General features: G+C 44.7%; 1 protein-coding gene across 1 annotated transcript; it reads right to left on the bottom strand.

Annotated features, from left to right (window-relative positions):
- Positions 1–432: 432 nt before the first annotated feature.
- Narf (nuclear prelamin A recognition factor) lies at positions 433–17,727 on the bottom strand. The gene is made up of 11 exons (XM_036198176.1): positions 17,561–17,727; positions 16,297–16,377; positions 12,716–12,859; positions 10,161–10,293; positions 8,802–8,936; positions 8,435–8,553; positions 7,432–7,561; positions 5,114–5,177; positions 3,480–3,617; positions 2,932–3,089; positions 433–962 (listed from the first exon to the last, which is right to left on the bottom strand). Exons 1-11 carry the CDS (start codon positions 17,585–17,587, stop codon positions 721–723), a joined length of 1,371 nt encoding a protein of 456 aa, XP_036054069.1. The 5' UTR covers positions 17,588–17,727; the 3' UTR covers positions 433–720.
- Positions 17,728–23,471: the final 5,744 nt, after the last annotated feature.

Here is a 23,471-nt window from a genome sequence, read left to right as displayed (position 1 = left end):
TGGTGCCTGTGGATAATTTATGGGAGTTGGTCTCTTCTTCCACCAAGTGGGCTCCACAGATCAAACTAAGGTTCGTACCATCTTACTGGCCCTAGAATTCAAAATTATTTTAAAAATGTACAAGTAAAAGAGCCAAACTGGGCAGGAAGACTGGGCCTGTGCAGAAGCCATAGTTAGCTACCTTACAGCAGTCTGCTCCTTCCTGATATCCTCATTTCTGCAGCAACAATCTGAGGCTCATGGATCACAACTCCAGGGGCCTGAGTGTTTAAGAACACATTTTGAGATGGGCGGTGGTGGCACACGTCTTTAGTCCTAGCACGGAGGCAAAGGCAGGCGGATCTCTGTGAGTTCAAAGCCATCCTGATCTACAGAGAGAGATCCAGGACAGCTAAGGCTACACAGAGAAACCCTGTCTAAAAAAAAAAAAAAAAGAACACATTTTGGATTAAAAACAAAAACAAAAACGAAAGACAGGGTTATTATGTCCCTGGCCTCACTCTTTGGGATCTTTCTTATAATTTTGGATTAAAAGAATACTCAGAGAGGAAAAATACTTCTCCTATGTGAAAACATTCCACTCCCTCACACACTATAAAGACAGCACCACGTGAAACTGCATGTTGCGGAGGAGTGCTGCCAAAACTGGAGCGACCCATTGTTGTTGAGGCGTCCACCACTCTCCACTCAGAGCTGTCCCCTCCTGCCCTCCTGGTTTTGTCACCACTTGATATCCAAGCTGTCTGTGCAGGCCTCCAAGCTCTGGTATGTGGTGTGCAGCACCTCCTGGACTTTGGGGGACTCAGTACCCTCCAGCCACTCCTGGTACAACTCCTGCACACGTGCACTGCTCTCGGGGGGCCGCACAGGGATGCTGGAGTAGGTCCCTTCCATTTGCCGCAGTAGTGCACGATCTGTGTGGCCGTCCTCTCTCTGTGCTTGGCCTCTGCCATTTAAGCATCCTGAAAGATACACATAGGTGGACCTCTTCTTCCCAGTTACAAGGGAACTGCACATCAAGGGACACAGTTGGTAGCAACAGAAGCATGAAACAGGTAGTACCATGTGACTTAAGCTTGTTTCTGGGGCTCATAGTATTCTCTGAGGTTATCATGGAGCCTGCCCAGGAGGAGAGCCCTGGATGTTCTTTAATTTTACCATATACATTACCCATAAACTGTTTTTCTTTTTAATAATTTATTTATTTTTATTTTATGTACATTGGTGTTTTGCCTGTATATCTGTGTAAAGGTGTCAGATCCCCTGGAACTGGAACCACAGACAGTTGTATGCTGCCATGTGGGAGCTGGGAATTAAACCTGGATCCTCTGGAAGAGCTGTCACTGCTCTTAACCTCTGAGCCATCTCTCCAACCCCACCATAAACTGGTTTTACCTAAAAGTCTTTAGAAGTGGGCAGCTTTCTCCTATCGGGATTCCTGGCATCTTCTGATAATTACCAAAGAGCATGGAATGGCTGAAAAGCTATGAACACAACTACTTGCACACAGTGTTGTCAGTGTGCAGGCCCAACAAGGCTGCATTAGGGCTGAATGAGCTATGAGCTCTCCATGAGTATCCCAGCCATGTAGTCTAAGTAAGTATGTGTCTCCTACTGTCAGTACTACCCACTCTTAAACCCGAAGATCACACACTCACACACACACACACACACACACACACACACACACACACACACATACACACACATACACATATACACACACACATACACACACACCAAAATGCATTAAGTACTTAGGAGTGGGAATAGCTTGGAGGTAGAGTGTGTGTCTAGAAGGCTCAAGTTCCTAGTTTCCACTCCTAGCATCAAGACTTTCATTTAAAAGAACCAGGAGATAGGCTGGGAATGCAAAGCTCAGTGGAAAGCTATATGAAAACACTTACCTACCAGATACAATGCTTTGAGTTCAGACTGCAGCACCAGTGGGGAAAAAACAGGAACAAATTCCCACCTGGTTAAACTTCACTCTCCACTGATCCAAGCCACATGACAGCTGGACTTTTGATGTCCACTTTTTCAGTGGGCATGTACCCACTTCCTCTTCTTTCCAGGCCTATGCACAGTTTTCCCCAGAAAACAAGATGGGCCCTCCCAGAGGCTCTACCCACCAGCCATCTTGTCTCTGCTCACTGCAGCACAGGGTTCCAACAGGAAAAGTAGCTGCTCCTGCTCTCATCCCCCTCTCAAATGCTGGCCACTGGCAGCTTCCCTCCTATAGAAGATCCTGTAGGACACAGACTAGAAATATAGGCCTCTCCTTTGTTTCACTCTTTACAGATCCTTTCTTCATTTCTGATGGTACACCTCGCCTGGCTCCCTCTGGGCCTTTGAGAACTCTAGTGTTCCTACTTGAGTACCTTTTATCACCCCAAACTCAGGATGACCCAGGCATTCCTGGTCTTGAGACAGCTCCTTCACACCCAGAGCACTTCAGATCGGAGGCTCCCCTCATTCTCCAATACCTATACCTTCTCTATCAGCAAAAGATTCCAGGCACTACATCCTATCTTAGCTCTGGCCTGCTCTCATTTCTCTCCACCCTAGATGAGAACTTTCCTCACCTGCCTGGGTCTTTACACCTGGATGGTTAATTTCCCTTTGCAGCAGGGAACACTCAGAGAGCAAATACCATCTGTGCTTTCCTACTGCCACTTTTCACAGGGTCAGCTTCTACTCATAGTCCCTATGTACCAACTCCATGTTAGTGACCTTAGGAGCTGGTTCCCATCTGGTACCACGTGGGGGTCCCATATGGCACTTACAAGGGAGTGTCTAAGGATACAACTTTCCACTTTTCACACTACAATTGAGGGAAGGGAACCTTCATGGCTGAGGATGGCATGCCATGGCATGAGGAAGCAACCTGCCCTGCAGTAGTGGCCATTAGTGGACCTCTGCACCCCTTACCTCTGGGACATGCGAGGACCTCCACGAAGTGGTATGGGAATTTGCCCTTCTTGAGCTTCAGGATCATGTTCTGGATATTGCGAAAGCCGTATGCTGCAGCAAAGCGCAGTAACACCTCCCCATTCTTCTCAAGGGTAACCTCATGGAAGTCTTTGTTTCTATAAACCAATACAATGAATTTTAATGGTCAGTGACCTAAAGACCACTCCTGTTCGTTTGAGGTACAGTCTTACTATGTGGACCAGGCTGACCTTGAACTCACTCACAATTCTTCCTCAGTTTCCCCAGTGCTATGTTTACCTTACCCACCCATTCAATTTAAGTTTTGAATGTTACCAAGATAATTTCAACAGGAAGAAACACAAAAGGCCTTTTCTGTCCAGTGCTGCTTTACCATAAGAGCAGCCACTGGGAGAATAGCCGTGCATACCACCTCTGTCAGGCACACTGCACATGCTGCACAGAGGCCACAGACATCACACCCTGGGGAGGGCTCATCTGTCAGCACCACTCCTGGGTACACCAGCCGTAGATATGCTGGCTCAAACCTTAGTGCACGGTAGGTGATCTCCTCTACGTGCTCGCCAAACAGCTCTTTGGCTGCATGTCTGAAGACGTGGGCCAGATGCCCATCCGAGCTCACTCCATCGTGACGCCGTACTGCCACCTCCTTCACATCTCCAAACCTCAAACAGATAGGATAAAATCATTAGTGCTGATAAAGAGGCAACATGTATGTACTTTTGTGTGTCAACCTGGCATGCAAGCTAGAGTAATCAGAGAGGAAGAAGCATCAGTTGAGGAAATGCCACCAGCTGTAAGGCATTTTCTCAATTAGTGATCAATGGGGGAGGGCCCAGCACATTTGTGGGTGGTGCTATCCCTGGGCTGGTGGTCATGGGTTCTATAAGAAAGCAAGCTGAACAAGCCAGGGGAAGCCTGTAAGTAGCACTCCTGCATGCTTCTGCATCAGCTCCTGCCTCCAGGATCCTGCCCTGTTTGAGTTCCTGTCCTGACCTCCTTCAGTGGAAGTGTAAGCCAAATAAACCCTTTCCTCCCCAACTTGCTTTTTGGTCATGGTATTTCATTACAGCAATAGAAACCCTGACTAAGACAAAGTACTAACTCAGTTTTTATAGGAACAGGATCCAGGGAGCCACTAAAGATTAGTCCTTTACAGGTATTTAAACTTTGGGGAGCCACCATGTGGGTGCTAAGAACCAAACTTGGATCCTCTGAAAGAGCAGTAAATGCTCTTAACCCACTGAGTCACCTCTAAATGTCTCCAAAAGCATGTTTTCTTCTTTCTTTCTTTCTTTTCTTTCTTTCTTTCTTTCCTTTCTTTCTTTCTCTCTCTCTCTCCCTCCCTTTCTCCCTTTCTCCCTTCCTTCCTTCCTATTTATTTATTTATTCATTTATTTATTTTGGTTTTGGTTTTTCAAGACAGGTTTTCTCTGTAGCTTTGGAGCCTGTCCTGGAACTCGCTTTGTAGACCAGGCTGGCCTCGAACTCACAGAGATCCGCCTGCCTCTGCCTCCCAAGTACTGGGATTACAGGCGTGCGCCACCACCGCCCAGCAACATACTCTTAATAAGGTCTAATGATCAACATGAAATGTCATCTTACATCTAGCCCAAGATTGCAAGTGGGGCTATCTCATGGGGTTCACTCATTTGCTTCTTTGTACAGCTACATATGCATTCAGGGCAGGACAGTGGTGTGGTGACTTAAGCATGTCCAAGCAGAATGAGGACCCTGGTCACCCTGGGTCATCAGGTACTCCAGCTGTTGTAATTCTACAAACTTCTACCTCACCTCCCATAAAAGGGGACACAAACGTGGTACCCAGGCCAAAGGTTGTTCACTTGGTCTTTGCATTATACTTTGTATGGGACCCAAGGATGCAGCAAAAGCCAGTCCTAGCTGGGCATCAGGGTCAAGATGGGAAACAGAAACCTAGCAGCTGTGTTCTTGTTGCAAAGAGATCAGAGGGGAGCCACAGTGTTAGATGTGTGGCTCTGCTCCACACAGCTTATATGATTGCCTTTCTTCCTGAAGGATAGAGTAAGCTCCCAAATCCCCTGGCAGTACTAGAGAATAGTGTCCCAGTCCAGGATCCTGCCTGAATCCATTTCAAACCACTGTCCTGCCCTGAATGCATATGTAGCATATGGCAACTTACAAAGAATCCACAGCAGTGTCTTTCACAGAGAGGTCACTTTGCTCCATTATCTGAGCAATTTCACCTGGAGAGAAACAAGAGGCATGAGTTACTGAAAGGAAGACATGTGGCCCAGAATTCTGGGCCAGGCTTTGCTTCTCTAAGAGAAAGTCTACATTAGAAACCTAGGACCCATCCTTACTGTATAACCTATTATTTTATTTATCAGCAGCCCCTTGCCAGGAAAAAGTAATGCTAACATCAGAAAAGCACTTAAAAAAAAAAGTGAAAACAGAATGCTCTTTTGGACCCTGAACTGAGGTAATTCTGTAGTTGCTTCACACTGCCTCAAACTGGAAGCCTGTGTGTGCACACCACACTGCTATGTTGTGACACATGGAAACTGTGCATCAAAAGCTGCTCAGAACCAGAAGCACTTTGTATACCACCTTCTTTCTACATAAGGATTCCCAAGAAAAACCCCTGGTAAAGTCCCCTAGACACCATCAACATACAGCACAGGTTGAGTTCTCAGTGTGGTTCTAAGTCAGTCCCCTGAAGGTTCTTACTCCATCAATGTAAGCAGAGACACTGGGCCCCTGCTCAGGAAGTATAGGACAGCACCACTGAACACCCTGCCCTCCCTGTCACACTCTTTCACCTTGGTCAAAGCTAGAATCTCGGAGAGGTTCGGAGGAAGAGGACTCCTGATTTCAAGGTCATCCTGAGAGAAAACCAGGCCACTTGACCCTGGTCTAAACACCTTCAAGGATCAGTTTTCAGAGTCTGATTCAAGTGGAGAAGCCTGGATCCTAACACGCTCCCCATAAGTGCTCTTGGCCTTCTTTCTTCTGAAAAGCTCCCAGGACACCAGTGGATAATTTTCATCCCCAACCAAATTTGCCAGTCTCTAAAGCAGTGGTTCTCAACTTTCCTAATGCTTTTATAAAATTCCTCATGTTGTGGTGAACCCCCCCCAACATAAAATTATTCTCCTTGCTACTTCATAACTATAATTGTTCTACTGTTATGAACCATAATGTAAATATCTGATAAGTGACCCCTGTTGGGGTTGCAACCCACAGACTGAGAACCACTGCCCTGGCTTGGCGGTGGTAGCGCACACCTGTAATCCCAGCACTCAGGAGGCAGAGGCAGGTGGATCTCTGTGAGTTCGAGGCCAGCCTGGTCTACAGAGCTAGTCCAGGACAGGCTCCAAAGCTACAGAGAAACCTTGTTTCGAAAAACCAAAAAAAAAAAAAAAGAGAGAACCACTGCCCTAAAGCATAGCATCTGAAAAGTGCTACCAACAGGGCCACTAAGTGCAGCATTACTAGAGTATAAATGAATTTCCCACCTCATTCAATGTAAGACATTCTTTGTGTCCTATAGTATATTGGTTTCCTCACATGTGGGAAAGTATGGAGGGGTCTTTGCAGGTTTTACAAGCAGGCATCCATAAGGAGACAAGAATGAAAATTCAGCCTGATTTTTGGTACTGGTGCTGGGCCAAGACTTTGAGAGCCTGACCACCAGTTCATTTACTTCAGCCATATTTAAGCACAGCACAATTTTGGAAACACGTTTTCTGATATCAATTAACTTGGCCCTGTGATTACAACAAAGCTTAAAATGTATTTACATTGAAGCTCTTTACAAAATACATATGGCTTCATCCCTAAGATAAGGTTTCTTGTTGACTTAGAAGTAGTGCTCAAGCTAAAGGTCTAGGGAGAATGACTGAAGTAAATGCCATGGGAGTCAGGATTGGTCCGAACCTGAGATGACATAGAAGTCACTTGGGCTGTTGTAAAGCACAAAAGACATCATTCATAAGGACGGTTTTATGGCCTAGAAACAATGCTCAAGATTTATGGGGAAAGGATCTGGAATAAGTAAAACCTAAATTCTGGAGGATATGGGCAAAGCCTGGCTCAACAGATAGTAAAGGATCACCAGGTTGTAAACTCCACCCACTACCAGAATTCCCGGAAGAGGACAGGTTAAGCATTTCTTTCCTCTGAAGGATGCTTACATGTTTAACCTTCCTGGCTTCTCCAGTGCACAAGCACTTTTTGCCCTCTACAGGAAAGAATGTTGATGGGCTGTGATGTAAAAACACATCACCTCAGAGCCATGTTGCCAATATCGTTCTCCCACAGACCTGACTCATCCGGAGGAAGACTGAGAAGAGGCAAGATGCAGAACCTTCCGCTTCACTTTAGGCCACTGAGCCCTCAAGAATCCTTAGCTATTAGTGCCATCAGACAGCTTCGCCAGACAAGCCTGTCAGAGACATGCTCACTTTCTGAGTCCAAGAACAGCTGTCCACTTCTCACCTGATGTCAGCACACAGTCAGTGCCCCTGGCACCATTCAGAACAGTGGAAAGTCCCTCTCGAAGAGCTTCCAACTTCTTATCATAGCAAGGAGCCACGACAACATGGAAAATTTTCTCTGGAGACAGATTCTGTGGAGGACAGCACTCAGCTTAGAGCTTCAGGGAAGCAAAGAGGGCAACTAGAGCATGGGGGAGTCCCAAATGCTGCTCCCACCCTACCCCATGTATGGTACTGTCTCATGAGCTCTGCACAGGTAAGAACAGGTCTGTGTTCCACTTGTTTACTGGAAGACTTTCTGAAGCTGATCAAGTAACAACATCTAGGCCACTCCTCTCCCGAGACAAACCAAGAGCCAGTTGCCCAGTGACTTTTACATTTAGGCCAGAGTAGAACAGCCATACTCAGGGTAGGGGTAGAGTCCAAGAGGAAACGTACCTTGATCCTAGCCCTCTAGAGGTTAAGCCAAGAGGCTGCTACAGCCCAGAACTCTAGGCCCAGTTGTTCCTACTAGCAGCTGCAATCAGATCTGTAACTTTGGGCTCCACTCAGACAGCACAGGGTCCTGAGAAGACTAAGAAACACCAGGACTCTCACAGCAGGTATAAGAGGACAAGTGGGGGGGGGGCTGAGGGGGGCTGAAGAGATGGCTCAGAGGTTAAGAGCACTGGCTGCTCTTCCCAATTCCCAGCATACAACCATCTACAATTCGATTTGGTGCCCTCTTCTGGCATCTAAGCAGAACACTGTATACATAATAAGTAAATAAATCTTAAAAAAAAAAGGCAGGCTGGGAGGGAGAGGGGGGCATCTGTGGACTGGAGCAAAAAGCCAGGATAGAGGTGAGGCTTAGCTTCCTGAGGTACCCAGAACAGAAGCAATCAGGCAATGTCTCCATAGATGAGGTCCAGGGACACCCTGTCATGGAATGTCCAGTGATCCCCTCAGGCCTTACTGACCTTGAGTCCACCCTCTGCTGCTGTTCTCTGGAGAGGCTGGCTTACCTGCTGTCTAGCAAAGTAATCCTTCACCAAGGAGCCCATGACTTGCTGGGGGGACTTAGCAGTGCAGAGATGTGGGATGACTGGGCGGCCTAGCACACGCTCAGCATATCTGACCCAACCTAGAGAGAGAGAGAAATAGAAAGATGGAGAGAAAGAACACATGTGGTCCGTTCCCTCTGCTTCCTCCTGCCCTCTGACTAAGACTGTCATCCCAGGATGAGCCAAGACACCTCTTCTACATTGTCCCTATTCATAAGGTGACCTGCTCTACAAGGTTGAGTGAGATAGGCCTGCCCACTTCCAACCAAATCCAGGGCCACATTTTTCTACAGTTGTGGTGAAATGATACCAGCAGGTTTGTGCTCACCAGGACAGGCAGAGGTCAACATGGGCAGTTCACGCTGCTCCTCACTATGCTGGTGATACCTGCGTACAAATTCCTTCTGACTTTCCAAGATGCTGAAATCTGCAGCGATTGTGGTGTCAAATACATAGTGCACCCCTACAGGAAAGAGAGACATGGAGGTTTCTCTCAGACCAAGTATGGATCCAGATCACATCTGATTTCAAGTACTCTCTATCTTTCATTTTACATTAAGGCAAGGTCTTACTACGCAGCCCTCACTGGTCCAGAGCTCATTAGGTCATGTAGACTAGGCTAGCCTTGAACTTGTGATGATCTATCCGATTCCTGAGTGCCATGATTAGAAGCATGGACCACAACACTTGGCTTTTTGTTGTTATTTTTGACAAGGTCTTTCTATGTAGCCCAGGTGGAATGTGAGCATTATAGGTAAACACAACCATCCCCAGCTTTTGAGCACCCTACTTCTTCCTCAACTGTTTCAGACATAAACACAGATCACAGATTTGATGACACCTGTCTCTCCTTACCACCTGACCAAAGTTAGTCTTGATACTTGTCTTAAACAGTAGCCTGGTTCAGACTGGGCATTTTACTTGTTTGTTGTTTGAAACAAAGTCTTGTTATATAGTTCTGGCCAGCCTGGAACTCACTATGGTCACCAGGCTGGCCTTGAACTCATGGATGATCCACCTGCCTCTGCCTCCTGAGTGCCGGGATTAAAGCTATGTGCACCACTGGAGCAAATTACCTTTCATTCCTCACATAAAAAACACATGCCTGGGGCTAGAGATGTAGGTAAGGGCTACAGCTTACCTAGCTAGAAAAGGTTCTTAGGAAAATGGACATTAGTCATTGAAGAAATAATTATCAAATAATCATTCTGTGAGCTAGAGGCAAGTATAGGAACCTCCTAGTAATCATTGTCTACCTGTCAGCAGGGGATCACCTCTTACTACAGACCAGTCAATCTCACTGTAACAAAACATCTATCTGCACACAACACAGGGTATGTGACACCCCCACCTACCACTGGTAAGAAGCTGGATTCCTGACACAGGGATGGGGTCCTTTGACATTCTAGGAGTTTCTCCCAAGTTTTTCTATCCTATGCCCTTGAAAATTGAACTTGAAAAATAAAAAATGACCTTTCATAAACTGAAAGTATATACCTACAGTATTATAAAAAAGTAACTGGCCAGGGAGTGGTGGCACACACCTTTAAGCCCAGTATGGAGGAGGCAGAGGTAGATAAAGCTCTGTGAATTTGAGGCCAGCCTGGTTTACAAATTGAGTCCCAGGACAGCCAGGGCTACACAGAAAAAAAATCTGTCTCAAAAACCAAAAAAGGGATTAACTCACCAAGGCCTTTGAGGAAGCCACAGAGTCTTCTGGATGCATCGGTGACACTGAGGTTGAATTTAGCAGCAAAATAAGGCAGAGACTGAGGACACACAGACACAACCAGCACTCTGTGCTTTGAGGTGTCGCATTTCTAGAAGGAAAAACAATAATGTCACATGTGTATTGATTGCATCAGAAGCAAAGTAAGACACCTTAATGGAAAATTCATAGTAAATGAAATTTTTGTTTGTTTGTTTGTTTTGAGACAGGGTTTCTCTTCTTTGTATGGCCCTGGCTATCCTGGAATTCACTCTGTAGACCAGGCTGGCCTTGAACTCAGATTCACCTGCTTCTGCCTCCAAAGGCATGCACCATCATAGCCCAGCAAAACATAAAAGTTTTAAAACACATTTTAAAAAGAAAGAAAGAAAAGAAAAAGATGTAGGCTACAGAGCAAGTTCTAGGGCAGCCAGGACTAACACAAAGAAGAAAAACCCTGTCTCGAAAAGCAAACAAAAAAGATGAATAGGATCTTGGTGTGGTGGTGAGTAGTTGACCTGTAATCTTATCACTCAGGAGATAGGAGGCAGGAGGATCAGCAGCACATCTATATACCTAGGCCTCTAGTATTGTCTATGAGGCTCCAGATGGGGCTTATTATCTGCAGGTGAAATGCAGGATGACAGGGACATCGACAACAAATTACTAACAAAATCCAATTTAGAAGTAAACTTAAAAGTATTTCTACTAATGTCCAAAGGAAGGTTTCAACCAGTACTACTTATTACCATTGTTACTTTGTACCAGTTTATCCAAAAACAAGATGTACAAAACTTCTGTCATGGCAGCACATGCCTATACTCCTAGCACTGTAGAGGTTGAGACAGGGGAATAGAAAATTTGAGACCAGCCTCAGGTATATATTAGACACTGTCACACAACACAAAAAGGTAATGATTACAAAATTGAATTTTTTCATCTAATAATCTTATAAAACTAAAATACTTTGGCAAATCAGTCATATACTAAGTTTATAAAATGCCATACATTATGACACATTAACCATAGAATTCCAACACACCTATAAAAATGAACATTGTGGAATGTAGCAATAGAATGTAATATGTTTTACAAAGCATCAGTGAACCCCATCACATCAAGAACAAGTTTCAGATACAAAGAATCAAGTAGCAGTGACACACACTGATGGGGCCAGATCCTCAGGCCATGGCTGGTTGGCAAGTACCCTGGGTGTTTTTCTTTATCTAATCATCTATCTATCTAGCTATCTGTCTATCTATCTGCCATCTATCTACCATCAATTTATGCTGGCTAGTTTTATGTGAACTTGACACAAGCTGGAGTTATCTGAAAGGAGGAAAACTCAATTGAGAAAATGTCTCCAAAGATACAGCTGCAGCAGGGCTGGAGAGATGGCTCCAAGGTTAAGAATACTGGCCTAAGTTCAATTCCCAGCAACAGCATTGTGGCTCACAACCATCTATAATGAGATCTGGTGTAGCTGGAGAGTTTTCTCCGGGTCCCACCAAGCCCTGGCAGTCTGACAGCCCACTTATAAAATAATCACTCAGACACTTATATTATTTAAACTGTTTGGCCTAATGGCTCAGGCTTCTTGTTATCTACTTCTTCTATCTTAAATAAACCCATTTCTATAATCTATAGTTTACCATGTGGCTTGTGGCTTACCAATACCTTACATCTCCCTTGTCATGGCAGTAGCTGGCAGTGTCTCTCTGCCTCAGCCTTCCACTTCCCAGAATTCTCTCTCCTTGTCCCGCCTATACTTCCTGCCTGACTATTGGCCAATTGGTGTTTTATTTATTAACCAATCAGAGCAACACAGCAATCTAGTGCCCTCTTCTGGCTTGCAGGCATGCATGCAAGCAGAACACTGTAAGAAAAAAAAAAATCCAGCTGCAGGGCATTTTCTTAATTAGTGATTGATGGGAGAGGGCCTATTGTGAGTGGTGCCTTCCCAGGCTGGTGGTCCTGGGTTCTATGAGAAAGCAGGCTGAGCAAGCCATGATGAACAAGCCAGTAAGCAGCTCTCTTTTATGGTTTCTGCATCAGCTCCTGCCTCCTGGTTCCTGCCCTGTTTGAGTTCCTAACCTGACTTTCTCTTCAATGATGCAATAAGATGTGGAAGTATAAGCCAAATAAACCCTTTCCTCCCAAACTTTGGTTTTGGTCATAGTGTTTCATCACAGTAATAGTAACCCTAACTAGAACTTTATCATCTCTACCTATCTATCTATCTATCTATCTATCTATCTACCTATCTACCTATCTACCTACCTCTCTACCTATCTACCTACCTCTCTACCTATCTACCTCTCTACCTCTCTACCTCTCTACCTCTCTACCTATCTACCTATCTGTATTGAACCTAGTACAAGTGTTCTATCAATGAGCTATTCATTCATTCACTCATTCATAGACAAGGTCTTGTTAAGTTGCCCAGGGTGGTCTTGAACTTGCAATTCTCCTACCTCAGTTTCCCAGTAGTTGGAATTACAGGCTTGCACCATCAGTTCCAGCAGACACCATACCTTATTAAGATTCAAGACATGGAAGAAGTCCTTGGCACTCTGCTGGGAAAGCTGGACTCCTTCCTCCACGGTCACACAGCTGTCACAGGCCAGGCAGTCACTCAGAAATATCTTCGCATCTGCCAACTTATGGAATTCTCCCTTCTAGGAAAGAAAATGGTGTTAGCACTGTTTCTTTTCCTTTCAGTTTTTTTTTCCCCTTCAGTTTATTTTTTGGTTTTTCGAGACAGGGTTTCTCTGTAGCTTTGGAGCCTGTCCTGGACTAGCTCTATAGACCAGGCTGGCCTCGAACTCACAGAGATCCACCTGCCTCTGCCTCCTGAGTGCTAGGATTACAGGCGTGCACCACTACCGCCCGGTCCCTTCAGTTTTTTGAGACAGAGTTTCTCTGTGTAGCCCCGGCTGTCCTAGAACTCTATCTGTAGACCAGGCTGGCCTTGAACTCAAAGATCCACCTGTTTGTTTGGTTTCTTGTTTTGTTTTGGTAGCATCATTTCTTTAGGGAAGGTAACTGCATAAGCACAATAAAGAAAAGAATCTACACTTAACACAGAGACAAAGTCAGGCCTGAAGTGTCAGGAGGAGCTACTGGGCAATGGTCTCTGTTCTGAACAGTTCACGGCAGTGGAGGCACAAGTTACCACTTAGGATCATGCAGATGACAAGCAAGGGTAAACTAGCCCCAGTGTTATCGTGTAGAAAGATGATACTCCTGCCTGCTGCAAACTGGCCTAAAGGCTATCTCCCCATCCTCTTCTTCTGCCCTTCTTCTCCAGTGCCTGTGAACAAGCCTCAGGTTTCCCTGCCTAGCTCTTCCAGCTCCACACTTCTGAGCAGACTTTCCATACAGTCAGGACTTGCTCACTGAGGTTTCCCCCTGTATGCAACACAGACCTCAGCTCCCAGCTCTGAACTGCTGGTGCTCATTTCTGCCCCACCTTATCTCAATAGAGGGGGACTGATCACCTGGATGCTGGAACTCTATGACCTTGGTCCCTTTAACCCCATTTTGTATTCACTCCTGTGCCCCACTCTGGCCCTTTTTGGTCCCCAGAGAAATCTACTAAAGCACAAGTCACATTTCCACTGCTCAAAGCCCCTGACAGCACTCTCTCAGAACAGGGTCCACAGCACTGCTTCTGCCTGCCCTGCCCTGCCCATGGGCTCACATTCAGCCACACTGGCTCTGTTCTTGAGCTCTTCCACAGGGAATATTCCAAATGAGCTCTCACTCACCTATTGGCCCTAACAGAGCTGGCATCCTGAAATTTATTTTCAGTGCCCACTAGCACAGTGTCAACTCGCTTGTCCCTTCCTAATGACCTCACAGAGGTTGGCATTTTATGTTCCTTATGCTCCCCAGCCCCTCTAAGAGCCTAGAAGGTGCTTAGGGTGCTAGAGGTGTAGGTAACTGACACACCTCTTCTAGCAAGTGCAAGGTTCTAGGTTCAAATTGTATTAGTAAAAAAATAAAATAAGCCAGGTGATGAGGCACATGCCTTTAAACTCAGGACTCCTGAGGCAGAGAAAGAATCATTGAGCTTAAGGCCAGCATGGTTCCAAGCCATAGGGATACATAGTGTGACCTTGTCTCAAAAAGAAAAATAAATAGAAGCTGGGGATGGCTCAGCAGTTAAGAGCACTGGCTGCTCTTTAGATGACCCAGGTTCAATTGCCAGCATCCATATAGTGGTTAACAACTATTTGTAATTCTAGTTCCAGGGGTTCAAACATCCTCTTCTGACATCAATGAACACCAAGCATTTATATGGTGTAGACATCCATCAGATATTCCATCTTATTTTGAATTCTAACCTTCAGGGCCCAGTCTACCAACTCCTCCCCCACACCCTTCAGCCTTTTAAATAGTATGTCCAGCCAGATGGTGGTGGCGCACGCCTTTAATCCCAGCACTCGTGAGGCAGAGGGAGGCGGATCTCTGTGAGTTTGAGGCCAGCCTGATCTACAGAGCAAGATCCTGGACAGGAGGACAGGCACCAAAACTACACAGAGAAACCTTGTCTCGAAAAAGAAAGAAAGAAAGGAAGGAAGGAAGGAAGGAAGGAAGGAAGGAAGGAAGGAGAGAAAGAAAAGAAAGAAAGAATGGAGAGAAAGAAAGAAAGGAGAGAAAGAAAAAAAAAAAAAAAGTATGTCCACACTAAACTACCAAGGTGCTGGTTAGACTGTGTTCAAACTTATCTCATCCTTACCAGAACCCTGGGAGAGAAGAAACCCAACTCCCCACAACACTGATAAGAAATAGGGCCACAAAGTATTGTGGGTTTATTTCATTTTTTTGGAGACAGAATTTTGCTGTGTAGTCTAGGCAGGCTTCAAACTCATGACACTCTGCCTCTACTTCTGAAGTATGTACTAGCATGCCAATGGGATTAGATTTCTTTCCAAAGTCATACAATAGTGCAGACATTAGGCAGCAGTCCTGCTGTCTAAAGCACTGGCCCAAACTGACACAAGACTCCAGAGGCCACTACTCTTGGTGCACTGCTGTTCCCCAAAGGCTTAGTCTCCAAAGCACAATAATGCACACAGGAGAGCCAGAACTATGCCCATCAGATTAAACAGCACATCAGAACTACTAAATCCAAGAGGAAAATCCTAGAAACCTATTTCTCCCATGTTATTAATTCTCCACTTATATTAAAAAAAATAAGCTGTTTTTTGTTTGTTTGTTTGTTTTTTACACTGACTGCTTGCTTGCTTGCTCAATAGTGGGATGGGGAAGAGGGGGTCGAGTCACGGCATATGTGTTGGTATAAAGGTAGAAAGGCAACTTGTGAAAGCTGGTTGTCTCCTGTCACCTATGTGTTCATATGTCACATATAGGTCTTGGGAGTCAAGTTGGCATCCTGAGGCTTGGTGGCAAGTGTCTTTACTAGCTGAACTATCTAACTAGCTCTAAAATCAATTTGTTTGTTTGTGATTGAGCTTAGGGCCTCAGGATAGCTAGCCAAGCTAAGAGTTGACTTAAATCCTTAGTTATTGTTTTTTAGACAAGGTTTCATTGTATAGCTTAGATTAGACTCAAACTGAGACTCCAGAGGTATGCCACGATGCATGACTAATCCTAATATTTTCTAAGAGAACAGTGACTGTAACTTTCTCTGTGAATCCAGAACATAGTAAGACACATGCAGAGGCAAATGCCCCTCAGAGCATAAAGTAGGTCTAAAATCCATCTCAGAGTGTAATACAATAAGTACAAATAAGCATCATTACTAGTTAAAATAAGAACTGAACTAAAGAAACAGCCATTTAAACACCAAGCTTAAAGAATCATGAAACTTGAGTTATGTCTTTTCACATGTTACAGAATCTAAATTCCTTTCATTTTATAGAATACAGCTTTCAACAGTGCACCAGGATGATGCTATTTCTCATGAAATACCTGGCCTGGTATGTTTGAGATGACTCAAGACTGTCCTATACATGGGCCTTACCACTTTTTACTTCAATCTTTCTTAGAGCAGTGAAGTGCAAGGTGATATGAATATCTAGTGGGAGAAAACAAGCAGCAGCTACTCCACTCACATTAGGCTGACACAACTGAAATGTGTACTTACCTCTTCATTCTCCTGGGCTGGACTTGATACATCAGTGGATATATTCTCCTGGTCATCGGTTTTTGATTTTTTACTACATTCCTTCAAAAAAAAAGTGGGGGAAATGACAAGGAAATGTTATAAGGGGGAAAAATTCTTCTTCTTTATTTTATTTCAGCTTTCTTTGAGATCAGGTCTTTCTATATAGCCCTGGAACTCACTATGTAGAGCAGGCTGACCTCAAACTACTCACAGAGATCCTCCTACCTCTGCCTCCTGAGTGCTAGAATTAAGGTGTGTGCTACTATACCAGACTTTTTAAAAAATGAGATAGGTTTTTGATAAATTGCACGGTCTAACTTTGAGTACATGATCTCCTGGGTCAATCCCTCAATCACAGGTATGTACCACCAAGCTCAGCCAAGAATAATTTAGTGTGATTCTCTTCATTACCAAAAAACAAAACATACCCTGAGCTGAGCAGTTAATCTTACCTCTAGAAACCATTTCTATAGAAATAAAATCATTCCTATTTAAGGATGGATGCACATAAGCACGCACACATACACGTGTACACACACACACACACACACACACACACACACACACACACACACAAAACCTCCATCTGCATTGTTTTTGATAACTAAGAACAGAAGCGATATAACCTCAATGAGTACAAGAACACTTAGATGTGGCTATTACCCAAGAATACAGGTGATTCCCTTAAAGATGTTTACTTACCACTTATGGTGGTAACTAAAAAAGAACAACTTATGGGGTGTTTGTATATGATACAATCCCTGAAAAAAAAAAAAAAAAAAAAGATTCCTGCACAGGCATCCCATGGCTATCACCATGTGGAAGCAAGTGTGGTGGTTGTCAGTCACTTCAATCACCTAGTGGAGCAGGACAGGAGGGCCTGCGCTTAATTCCTTCTCCACCTGTTTTCACTGATACTGTAAGTATGCAAGTTTGTTGTCCTTGTTTTAACGTAAGAGCCTCTCAATGCTTTTCTTATCACTTCATTAATCGTTTACTTCCACAACAGGGTGCCAGGACTAGGATCGGGCACTGGCCGCAGAACAGTAGCTTCCACGACTAGTCCGGCGTGCACTCGCCTGCAGTGGCCGGCAGCCAGCTTGCCGCCCGGTCGGCGGCAGCCAGGTGACCGCTATCAGAGAATGACAGAACAGAAAGGAGGGTGCACACCGGTTGAGCCCGACGCTCAGCACAATTTGCAGTCTTGGCTTTCGGACCCAGTCCCACCGGACGCCGCACTCACCTTTCGTGTGCAGTGCTCACACTTCATCTGGAGCAGGACGGAGGCCCACGCACCTCAGCTGAGTAGAATAAGGAAGACTGGAAGACAGTGGCCTGCCACTGGCTAGCGACCCGCGACCCTTTGTTGTCTTCATCGGCGGTGGCCCCACCCCCAGAACTGAGGTAGACCAATGAGAGAGTGGAGACAAGTTGAGCCACACCCCTGGACCAATGAGAAGAGTACGAGGGCGATATCCGCCTAGGCCAATGAGAGTGCCTGGAAGTGGTAAGCCTCTCCCTAAAGCCAATCAGAAAATGGGGGAGGAGCTTATCATTCGGGCGGAAGTTGAAGGGCCTGGACATAATCTCCAGTTTTTTTCTGGCGGTGAAAGCGGTAATGGTAGGTGTACGAGGCAGAAAGAATGCGCTGACCGAGTGGAACAGGCTGTCCGCAGCGACTGCAGAGCGCCTTGCGCCGAGGCGCAGCCTGGCCAGCTCAGTGAAGTCAGTGTCCTAAGCTCAGTTCTACTGCAGCTCCTCGAGGGCGGGGTAGGCGCCGCCCTCTATCACCGCCATGACCATCCAGCAAACTCTCACGTAGGCTGGTGCAGCAACAGTGCACATGCGCAGTAGGCTTGCGTTGCTTTGCGAGCTTGGCTGAGTGAATGTGGAGGGAAGACTTTTTAGTAGGCTGACCTTGAAGTTTGGCATGGTATTGTACCATATATCACTTACAATTAAAAAAGTACTAAAATTTTGCACTCGGGAGGCAGACGGATCTCTAGTTTACAGAGCGAGTTCCAGGACAGCCAGCCCTGTATAAAACAAAGTCAGGTAGGATAAGCAAGCATGTTGGCGAAGATTTGTAATCCCAGTACTCAGGCGGTTGAGGCAAGAGAATGGTAAAATCAAAGCCAACCAATCCTACACTGCTACACAGTAAGACCTGTCTCAAAGGCAGACCAAATGCCGCATTCTTTTGTTGTGGCGTTGGAATCCAGTGGGAAAGACCAAAGACTTAAACTCAATTCAAATTTAGATTAAATGAATTTATTCTTACTGTTACCAGAGGGATGGCAGCCTTAGAGCCAAACAGCATGCCAGAAGGAGGCTAAAGGGAGGGTTTGTAAAGGTGGATATCAAAGGTGTAGATTATCATTATCTAGGGAATCCACAGCTGGGCAAGAAAATTGTTTTACTCCCCTCATTACAAAAGCAAAATGCAAGCAGTTAATCCCTCACAGCAGGAAAACACTATTATCTTCACTCCCTCCCCCTGCCCTTTCTTCCCCCAGCATCCATATGACTGGCAAGAAAAAAAAAAATCCCTAGCTTCACTTTTGGCCTATAGAGGGTATCTTCTGGCCTCTGCTGGAGGCCAAAACGCACAGTGCATTTGCACACATAAACAAAACACTCATAAAACAAAAAGAAATACGTTTATGAATTTAAGGTCCAGTGAAATGGTTTAGCAGGTCAAGGCACTTGTCAACAACCTAACAATTTGAGTTCCATCTCCAGCCTACCTCTGCTGCCAAAGCAGTTATGTCGTCACCTGTCGCCAGGTGCCTTTCCACTGCTCTTGTCTCTTGTCTCTCTTGCCTCTCTCATGTCCCCACTCAAACACGGACTTTTGCTTTCTCTCTCACCCAATAAACCTCTTGCACTAACTCTGCGTGTGGCGCGTTTGCTTATGCATACCTTGGCAGGGCCCACCAAAAGGTACCCACTTTGGGCTGGAGAGATGGATCAGAGGTTAAGAGCACTGGCTGTTCTTCCAGAGGTCCTGAGTTCAATTCCCAGCACCCACATGGTGGCTCACAACCATCTGCAATGAGATCTGGCGCCCTCTTCTGGCCTGCATTTATCATTACACCCAGAACTCACAGTGAAATGGTGACAGGAGTCCTGCAAGTTGTCCTCTCTTCCACTTACCACTATGAATACGACATAAATCAATAAAAAATTAAATATATTGTAGATTTAAGTACCCGATTTCTAAATTATTCTTAGTGATGTATGGGTATGGGCAGTAACCCGAGAAGCTTGAGATTTCATCACCAGAACCAAAACCTGTTCTCTCTTCCTCTCTTCTGTATCTTTGGTACTTCTCTCCTCTCTCTCTCTCTCTCTCTCTCTCTCTCTCTCTCTCTCTCTCTCTCTCTCTCTCTCTCTCTCTCTCTCTCTCTCTCTCTCTCTCTCTGTATAGATGCACATGGGTATGAGTTAGTTCTCTACCATCTTGGTTCCAAGAATCAAGCTCAGATCAGATCAACTTCGGCAGCTTAGCAATTTCACTGATCCTCTTGATTAATTGCAGGCTTAGGTACGCCTGGGAAAAGGAATTCCCTAAAGATGTCTTCACCCCCAGAAATCAGGAAGTAATTTTAAGAACACAAAGCCCATATTCCCAAGAGGTGGGGTGGGTGTGTTTTGGTCGTTTAATGAGTTATGGATATTGTCATTGTTTACAATGGTTGGTTACAAGTTGTTAATTGTTAATGGTCAAAAGAAAAAAAGCTAAACAAAGGAGAGCAGATACAAGGTTCTTGTTTAAAAAAAAAAGAAAAAAGAAGTTATAGAAAAGGGTAGATCATTGATTCTACTCTGAAAAAAGGGAAGATATAGAAATGATAAGATAAAAGGTAGATCTTTGGATCTACTCAGAAAAGAAAAAAAAGAATATGTATATGATAAGATAAAAAGGGAGATTATTGAATCTACTTTTAAAAAGGAACTAATTCTTTTAAAGAAGATAAGTAATGAATTTTTTGTCTGGATTTGTCAAATCTTAATGGACTAGACATTGTTAATATAATTCTTGACTATATATATTGCATGTACTTATTGGATATAGTATTTCTTTTTAAATTTTAGACAAAAAGGGAAATGTGGTGATATTGTGTTCCCCAGTATTTTGTGAACACTAATAAACTTATCTGGGGTCAGAGAACAGAACAGACACTAGATATAAAGGCCAGAAAATGGTGGCACACACATCTTTAATCCTATCACTTGGGAAGCAGAGATCCATCCGGATCTCTCTGAGTTTAAAGCCACACTGGAAACAGCCAGGCATGGTGACACATGTCTTTAATCTCAGGAAGTGATGGCAAAAAGCAAAAAGGTATATAGGTGTGAGAAACAGGAACTAAAACCTGGTTAAGCTTTTAGGCTTTTAGCAGCAGTTCAGCTGAGATCCATTCGGATGAAGACTCAGAGGCTTCCAGTCTGAGGAAACAGGATCAGCTGAGGAACTGCTGAGATGAGGTAGCTGTGGCTTGTTCTGTCTCTCTGATCTTCCAGTATTCACCCCAATACCCTGGCTTCAGGTTTGATTTTATTAATAAGACCTTTTAAGATTCATGCTACAATTTATATTGTCCTTTGTTGTCATTATAGCTCTGCAAGTGGCTAATTACAAACTTTACATAGCCACCATCAATTATTCAGTTTCATTAAGCATAGAGGCTGGATAAACAATAAAACTACCTACACTGAACCAATACCATGGTCAGTTGTTTTCAATCTATCCTCCAGATTTTCACACTCAGAAGGCAACTAGAGTTTCTGCATGCAAATGCTTTATCACTAAGCTCTACACCACAGAACAATTTTAGCTTACTACATAAGTACTTTATTTATTTATTTATTGTTTTTTTGACGCAGGGTTTCTCTGTGTAGTTTTCCACCTTTTCTGGAACTCACTTTGGAGACCAGGCTGGCCTTGAACTCACAGAGATCTGCCTGGCTCTGCCGCCCGAGTGCTGGAATTAAAGTTGTGTGCCACCGCCACCCTGGGTTCAATCCTTAGTTCCAAAAAAAAAAAAAAAAAAAGTTACAGCTCTAAAGGGAAAGCTTTGAAGGGACACTAGCCCACTGGAGCATGTGGTACTGGCAGGCCTTGGCCTGTAGTTGGAAGGTTTCTCTGGTCCGGCCCAGCTGCAGCCACTTATAAAATAATCACTCAGAGGCTTAATATTATTTACAAACTGTATGGTCTATGGCAGGCTTCTTGCTAGCTAGCTCCTATAACTTAACCCATTTCTATTTATCTGTAAGTTGTCGTGTGGCCATGGCTTACCGGGACTTTCACACCTGCTTCTCCTGGCGGTGCTGGCATCTCTCTAGACTCCGCCTTTCTCTTTCCCGTCTCCCTCCTTGGATTTCCTGCCTGCCTCTAAGCTGCCTTGCCATAGGCCAAAGCAGCTTATTTAATAACCTATGGGAACAACATATATCCATAGTGTACAGAAAGACATCCCCCAGCATTGGCCTTCTCCCCCATTCCCTCTGCTTTGCTAAAAAAAAAACAAAAAAACTTTAGATTACATTCCTAAAGCTATTCCCTTATTTGACCACTTCCTCCTCTTGATGCTGACTATCAAAGTCCAACAATCAAAAGCCCCTTTTGGCTCACCTAATTAACGTGCTCAATTAAAATTAACACCTCATCCTAACACAGGGTTTCCCCCTTTACCTTTATAAACCACCATTTGCCTATGGGTCACATCTGTCTCCTCTCTTATCCAGAGGCGGTCCTTTGTTCCTCTGGGACAAATACCCCTGCTCCCTTTCCCTGACTCCTTCCCCTTCTCACCTATCTCCTTTATCACTGCATCCTAGCCCATGCTAACACAGACCTCCCCTTCTTATCCTCTTAAAAATGACACCTGCGAGGCCATTTGCTGCTGTTTTCTGCTTGAGTCAGAAGCAGCCACTTTGACTTTTCTCTCCCATTTAATAGAGGATCGCTCTGTGAAAACAGGTGTTTGGGGGTGGTTTGTGCCTAATCCAGGGTCTGGGAGGAGGCCCCCACTGTTGGGGGTGGGGAGTCTCCTTCAGGCTTCCCCAATGGAGGTGTTGTGGCTCTGAGGAAAGAAAGAAGTCCTCACTATGAATTGCTGCAGCTCTGAAGGGAAAAGTATCTTGGCAGTTTCAAGCCAAGAAATACCACAAAGTCACCACAGATCTCACACACAGGATTTATTGGGAGAAACACAAGAGGGTTATTGTCCCTGCTCAGGTGAGAAGCAGCAGGGACCCAAGCAGGAGACAGGCTTATATAGGGTTTCTTGAGGGAGGAGATTTCCAGGGTGAGGATTGGTGAGATTTAAAGTCAAGCCCAGGGGTAGACATAGTGGAATGTCTAGCTAAGGGATTGATGGGTTTTCCTGCTCAGGAATTGGTGGGTTTTGGCAGTTTTTCAAACCAGGAAGTGGGCTCAGATCTTTTACCCTACAGGTACAGGCAGAGAGGTGTCACCTACAGCAAACCTACTAGGAGAAATAATTTATTATTAATCTGTGTGACCTCCAAAGTTAGTGACTTAAAAAAAATTAACTAAAAGCAACTGAGTGTGATGGCACATGCCTTTAATACCAGCACTTGAGAGGAAGAGGCAGGAGGATCTCTGTGAATTTTGTTTTATGAGTATTTTACCCACATGAATGTATGCAGGCCAGGCCACATGCTTGCCTGGTACCTGGGGACATCGTAAGAGGGTTGAGAGTTGTCATATAAGTGCTGGAAACCAAACCAGGTCTTCTGCAAAAGCAACAAATGTTCTTAACTACTGTGCCCACTCTCCAACCCTAGTGTGTGTGTGTGTGTGTGTGTGTGTGTGTGTGTGTGTGTGTGTGTTTCCAGCTGGCTTAGAATTCTGGGTTCTAATACCTCTGCCTCCTGAGTAGTGTGCTGGAATTAAAGGGGTGTGCCATCACCAACTTGCCAAAGCTGGATTTTAAAAGGAGACAAAGCAGAAAGAATTTATCGACTGATTGGTACTGAGGATTGAATGTAGGTCATTGTGCATTCTACCATTGAGCTATACCTCCAGCTCTCTTTTTATTTATTTTGAGATAGGTCTCACTAGATTGCCCGTACTGGCCTTGAACTCACTATATCCCAAGCTGGCTTAGAATTTGTGGAGC

This window comes from Onychomys torridus, chromosome 8, assembly GCF_903995425.1.
Source record: "Onychomys torridus chromosome 8, mOncTor1.1, whole genome shotgun sequence".
NCBI classification, from domain to species: domain Eukaryota; kingdom Metazoa; phylum Chordata; class Mammalia; order Rodentia; family Cricetidae; genus Onychomys; species Onychomys torridus.
The sequence above is the reverse complement of the archived record's forward strand: the minus strand, read 5'-3'. Positions and strand labels throughout refer to the sequence as shown.

Bases quoted from the DNA above. Each gene is read 5' to 3' on its own strand.
- Narf (XM_036198176.1), bottom strand. From the start codon at position 17,587: ATGAAGTGTGAGCACTGCACACGAAAG. The intron at 10,294-12,715 runs GTATGGTGTCTG...TTTTCCTTCTAG, and splicing joins ATGTCTTGAATCTTAATAAG to AAATGCGACACCTCAAAGCA. The intron at 8,554-8,801 runs GTGAGCACAAAC...CTCTCTCTCTAG, and splicing joins GTTGACCTCTGCCTGTCCTG to GTTGGGTCAGATATGCTGAG.